Source organism: Aegilops tauschii, chromosome 5 (genome assembly GCF_002575655.3).
Source record: "Aegilops tauschii subsp. strangulata cultivar AL8/78 chromosome 5, Aet v6.0, whole genome shotgun sequence".
Lineage (NCBI taxonomy): Eukaryota > Viridiplantae > Streptophyta > Magnoliopsida > Poales > Poaceae > Aegilops > Aegilops tauschii.
The window spans coordinates 425,048,152-425,054,730 of NC_053039.3; the positions used below are offsets into that span (position 1 = coordinate 425,048,152).

The following is a 6,579-nucleotide window of genomic DNA, read 5'->3' on the forward strand; positions in this document are numbered from 1 at the left end:
CTTCTAAGATTGCCGGTTGCAGCCCTCTTCGGCATCGTTGTTTTCTGGCGGCACCACGATTTGGCACCATAGCGCACCATACCATCGTCTCCCGTTGATTGCAGCAAAATAGACGGCCCGTTGCACCACCGTAGACCCATGGTTCCAACAACGCTGAACGCCGACCGCCGCAGATTGCATCTCGCGGAGTTATAGCGCTGGATTTTTGCTACAACGGTCACAGCGACTAGATGAAACCATGCTCGTGAGATGCTGCAACGGTGACCATGGTGACCACGGTGACCATTGCATGCTGGACTTTTTGCTACAACGGTTGTTATGGCTATCTGGAACCGTGCACGCGAGATGATGCAACGGGGTGACCACGTCGAGCACGGTGTGCTGAAGAGCTGCAATGGCGACGGACGGCGACACTGGCAGAGCTGCAATGGCGACGACGCGCGACCGTGGGAGCTGCAATGGCGACAGCAGCGAGCTGGAATCGCGCTGTCGGATGCTGCATTGGCGGCCGACCCGAGCGCGATAAGATGCGCCAGGGAAGAGAAAGAGAATGGGGATTTGGGAGGATGTAACGCCCACGATGCGGCTATATCTCCCACGTGTCGAGGCACGACTTAGAGGCATAACCGCATTGTGGTTTTGTCGCAAGAAGGGTCATCTTCACACAATCCCATGTAATGAACAAGAATGGGATAAAGAGTTGGCTTACAATCGCCACTTCACACAATACATAAATAAAACATACATCAGTCAGAGTACACACATAGGTCCGACTACGGAACCAAAAGAAAAGAAGACAACCCCAAATGCTAGATCCCTGATCGACCCAACTGGGCTCCACTACTGATCAACAGAAAACGAAACATAGTAACGACCAAGGTCCTCGTCGAACTCCCACTTGAGCTCGGTTGCATCACCTGCACTGGTATCGTCGGCACCTGCAACTGTTTTGGAAGTATTTGTGAGTCACGAGGACTCAGCAATCTCACACCCGCGAGATCAAGACTATTTAAGCTTAAGGGTAGGAAAGGGGTAGTGAGGTGGAGCTGCAGCAAGCACTAAGCATATATGGTGGCTAACATACGCAAATAAGAGCGAGAATAGGAGCAACGTAATGGTCATCAACTAGCAATGATCAAGAAGTGATCCTGAAACTACTTACGCACAACCAGAACACAAGAACCGTGTTCACTTCCCGGACTCCGCCGAAAAGAGACCATCACGGCTACACACGCGGTTGATGTATTTTAATTAAGTCAAGTGTCAAGTTCTCTACAACCGGATATTAACAAATTCCCATCTGCCACATAACCGCGGGCACGGCTTTCGAAAGATAATACCCTGCAGGGGTGTCCCAACTTAGCCCATTATAAGCTCTCACGGTCAACGAAGGATATTCCTTCTCCCGGGAAGACCCGATCAGTCTCGGAATCCCGGTTTACAAGACATTTCGATAATGGTAAAATAAGACCAGCAAAGCCGCCCGATGTGTCGACAATCCCGATAGGAGTCGCACGTACCTCGTTCTCAGGACACACCGGATGAATACTACGTACAACTAAAACCAGCCCTCAAGTTTCCCCGAGGTGGCGCTGCAAGTGGCTCTAGTTTGGACCAACACTCCGAGGAGCACTGGCCCGGGGGTTAAAATAAGATGACCCTTGAGTCTGCAGAACCCAAGGAAAAAAGGCTTAGGTAGGCAAATGGTAAAACCAAGGTTGGGCCTTGCTGGAGGAGTTTTATTCAAAGCGAACTGTCAAGGGGGTCCCATAAATCACCCAGCCGCGTAAGGAACGCAAAATCAAGGAACATAACACCGGTATGACGGAAACTAGGGCGGCAAGAGTGGAACAAAACACCAGGCATAAGGCCGAGCCTTCCACCCTTTGCCAAGTATATAGATGCATTAATTAAATAAGAGATATTGTGATATCCCAAAATATTCATGTTCCAACATGGAACAATCTTCATCTTCACCTGCAACTATCAACGCTATAAGAGGGGCTGAGCAAAAGCGGTAACATAGCCAAACAACGGTTTGCCAGGAAAGGTGGGTTAGAGGCTTGACATGGCAATATGGGAGGCATGATATAGCAAGTGGTAGGTAGCGCAAGCATAGCGATAGAGCGAACAACTAGCAAGCAAAGATAGAAGTGATTTCGAGGGTATGGTCATCTTGCCTGAGATCCCGCAAGGAAGAAGAACGAGTCCATGAAGAAGACAAACGGACGAAGTCGAACAAATCCTCACAAACGCGACGTTATCGGAACTAAGCCGAAGAAGCAACACCGAAAAGAAGCAAACAACATGGTAAACAACCATCACAGAAACATGGCATGATGCACAATCAAGTATGATGCATGTCCGATTTAAATGAGGCATGGCATGGGAAAAAGCAACAAACAATACTACAAATTAAGTGGAGCTCAATATGCAACGAGTTGCATATTGACAAAACAGCACATTCAAGTTATTTAGTTTGCTCTCGTTTATGAACAAGACAAGATTAAATGTTGATTAACATGGCAAAAGGTGAAGCATAATTAAACTGACTATTTAGGCAAGTTTAAATGAGGCCGGAACAATCAAACAACAATTCCGGAAAATCCTCATATGCAACAACAATTTAAAGCAAACAGCAATTTTAAATATATTAAATGTTGTTATCATGATGCGGATGACATATGCAAGTTTTATGCATTTTTTTAATGAAAATGTTGACATGAGCATGATATGAAGCATTTGTCACCGTGGTGGAACGAAAAGGGGTGCCACGGCAACGACAACGAAAATGGTGCCACAGCAACATTCCGATGATCCGATAACTCACTGATATATCGATGCAGAAGTGTGGATTTACGGAACGTGCAAAGGATGGTGGGGTGATCCCGGCAACCGGGTTCTCACGGTTCAACGGCATGGCAAACAAGGAGGGACGTGCAATGACAACTTGGACACGGTGCACACACAAGCATTTCATACAACACACATGCATTCGTTCACGAGCGTCGCCTCGGGGTTATACCTTCGAAGCGTGCGTTTTCGGGGCGGATCGAGTCGGTGCGATGTAGAGGAAGTAGACGTTCTCGGGATGGTCGTCGTGGAAGTAGTGGCACACGGCGACGGTAGTGGAAGTAGTGGTTCACGTTTCGTAGTCGTACACACTCCATAGAGGATCGGGGTCACGGCGAGGAACTTGACGTCCACGGGGTCGACGATAGAGTTACACACGTTGTCGGGGTACTTGTTGTTCCGGTCTTGGCGTCCGTAGATGTACACGGCAATCGTAGTGGTACTTGGCGGTTCCGTGTAGTCGAACTTGACGATCCGAGCGGGTACTTGGCGCATCACCGTGTAGTTGTACATGGGTCAAACAGAGGCATTAACACATCTGGAGGGGCATCGAGGGACTTGTCAAGGCCCTGCCTCGGGAGGTCACCGGAGGTGCGTAGAGGCGGCAGAGATGGTGTTGCGCGGACGCGGGCACAAGACGGGTGAAGGGGTCGCGAGGTGACCAGAGGCGCGAGGAGGGGGATCCTGGTCGCGACAAGAGAAGGCAGCGGGGCGACGTCCTTGTCGGACGAAGATGGTGCAGGCGAACCATGGCGAGGCCGAACGTGGGTCTCGGGCAGGAGGTGAAGAAGATGGCAGGGACGCGATCTCCGGCGAGAAGGCGAAGCAGAGGAGGCTGGGGTCGAGCACGGGCCTGACAGCGGGTCGACGCGGCTGGAGAGGCGACGGCAGGGATGGCCTGGACAAGGCCGGAGGTCGGGGAGGGAGCGGCCGATGGCGGCCGGACCAGGAGTCGAGGCGGCGGACCTCCTGCTCGGCGACAGACGAAGCAGCAAGGAGGAGGCGCCCGAGGACGGATCGGGCTCCAGGAGCTCGGGTGCTGGACGAGGAAGGGAGACGCGAGGACGAGGCGGGTCGATGGGGCGGCGCGGTTCACGAGATGGACAGCGCGGGGCTGCAGGATCCGGGGTTGGGGCCGAAGGGGCGGATCGAGGGGCTCCTCCCCTAGTTCGATGCGTGTGTGTGTGTGTGTGAGTGGCGGCGGTGTGGGAGAACGAGAGGAGATGGAGATCGATGGGAGCAAGGTGGGACCAGCTAGGGTTATAGGTGCGGTTGGGCTTAGGTGGGCCGGCGCTGCGGGCTAGGCCGAGCTGCGGACTGGTGGGCTGGCTGCATCTCTCTCTCTCTCTAATCTCTTAGCAAAGCAAAAAAAAAGAGAAGAAAAGAAAGGCTAGGAGGAGAGTTTGGGCAAGGGGATTATTTTCCTGAACTCGCAAAAAATATGCTTATTCCGAGAAAATAGAAAAAGCCATGATTGAAAGATGTAAATTCAAACTCATTTGAATTTAATTCAAATGGGTTTGAACTAGGACTTGATAAAAGGAAGGTCCAAAAATGTCGGATTTTTGGTGGAGCTCCGAAATATGATGAAAGAATATATGGCAAGGTTGGAGACCAAGAATTAAGATAACAAAGGCATTGGGATATTTACAAGTGTGTTATGGTGAATTCCAAACTAATGAAATATTTAATATAGCTCCCTAATATTGGGAGGATATATTATAAAGAGAAATCACCATGTGAATTCCCTCGATTTAAATAGATCAAAAATCTATGCAATTTATTTAGTTGAGTTTTAAAAATTAAATCACATGATGGCATGACGACATGATGCAATGAAAAATAAAAGAGCAAGCACAAAAGAAACACACGGTGATCACGAAAATATGGAAGTCTTCTGAAGCGTCAGTCTTGGGCGTTAGGGAGGAGATGGTGCGGTTCGCGAGCATTGTGCTGGACCCACATAATCGCGCGTGTAGTGGAAGCCAATTGGGGAAGCGAGATGGCGCAACGCATGACGCTGCATCGCGAGCGATCAAGGGCGCGTGATTGATTAGTGCTATATTTGGCATAAAATTAAGCAGATCCAATTAATCTCGGTCATCAAAGCATGTCAATCCAACGATCTAAACTGCTTTAATGTCAAGAGCTCAACATGTTTAGCATGCAGTTAATTTCATGCCAAATATAGTTCTAATCACGTAATAACACGTAAATAATATTCTACTTAATATGCGCATGCACTTATATACTTCCAAGTTAACGTGCATTGCACGTACATATTGACTAGTTTAAGTTTAGGATGGCATATTAATTGGTAGCGATGACTTGAATTTATTTTTCTGTAAAGGAAAGATGCCTAATTTTTCAGTAGAGGTTTTGTAGACACGATTTAAGTCGGTTCTGTCTCAAGTTCACCCTTGCAACAAACACGTGGATTTACTTGTGAACCTCCAAAGGAGTTTTTTTTTTCGAGTAACATGAACCGACCAAGGAGTAGCAAAAATCAAGGACTCGTATCCAATCCCGTTAAAAGGAACTAAAACGACGGATGGCAACGTGAGCATGCAACCGGAAGATCGGAAACTGATAAATAAAGCTAGCAAAAACAGCACGCATCCGGCCATGGATCTCTCCCCGGACGTGTTGGTGGAGATCCTGCTGCGTCTCCCGCCGAGCGCCCGGCGCCGTGCCCGCCTCGTCTGCAAACTCTGGCGCGATGTCATCGGTGAACGTACCACGGAGATGCAAAGCCGCCCGGAGGTCCTCCTCTGGCACACCAGCTCCGCCGTCGCCTACGTCGTCGACGACTTGTCCTCGTCTTCGACGGGGAGCTACAGGGAGCTTTGGAGGAGTGGTAGATCCTCAACGTTTTTCAACCGGGATAGCGAGCTACAGCTGGTCGGCACCTGCAACGGCCTGCTCTGCCTCTGCGACAACGACAGCTATTGCACCGGCATCATCACCCTGGTCAACCCGGCGACCAAGGAGAGGCTGCCAATTCCACCGCTGACATGTGCTGAACGGGTCCTCCACCAATGGAGGTGGGATAAGACGTACAACTTCGCGTACCACCCGACGACCGGGCGGTATAAAGTGGTGCACATCCCCAGCAGTTTCGACCGGGTCTGCAGATCTGACAGCGTACGCGTGTTCACGCTGGGGCAGAAGGGGTGGCGTGTGGTGCCGGCCCCCGGCGGCAAAAGGTGCGACCTCGACGCCGGCATTGTCAGCGTCGACGGTGTGACACACTGGGTCACAGATACTGTCATCCTGAGGGTTGTTTCGTTTGACCTCGACAACGAGCAAGTCGCCGCGTCCACGTTCCCCTCTAAATCGGGCAGACCCGACGACTACAACCTGGCCGAGGTGCACGGGAGGCTGGGACTTGTCATCCGCAACCCCTCGGGTATGAGGGAAGCGTGGGTACGAGAGGAAGAAAGGTGGACCCGCCGATACATCCTCACTTGTTCATGGCATGATATTCCACGGCCGTATGGCGAGTACTACTTGAAGACCGAGGGGCAGTTGTTGTATCGGTACCCACGAAAAGGCACATTGTCGTCATTCGGCTGGAGACTGCCGTATGATGTCCTGAAAGTTAGTGACAAGGATAAGAGAATGCTGGTGGCCAAGATGAACGGCGAGGGGCGTGAATTTAACTACCGGACGTTTGCATATGTCAAGACCTCAGAGCCATTAGTTGTTTATTACACGGGCGAGTAA

General features: G+C 50.5%; 1 protein-coding gene across 1 annotated transcript; it reads left to right on the forward strand.

Moving 5' to 3' along the window:
* Positions 1–5,478: 5,478 nt before the first annotated feature.
* LOC109753233 (F-box protein At3g07870-like) lies at positions 5,479–6,579 on the forward strand. Its single transcript, XM_020312151.1, has one exon. The coding sequence runs from the start codon at positions 5,479–5,481 to the stop codon at positions 6,577–6,579; it is 1,101 nt and encodes a 366-aa protein (XP_020167740.1).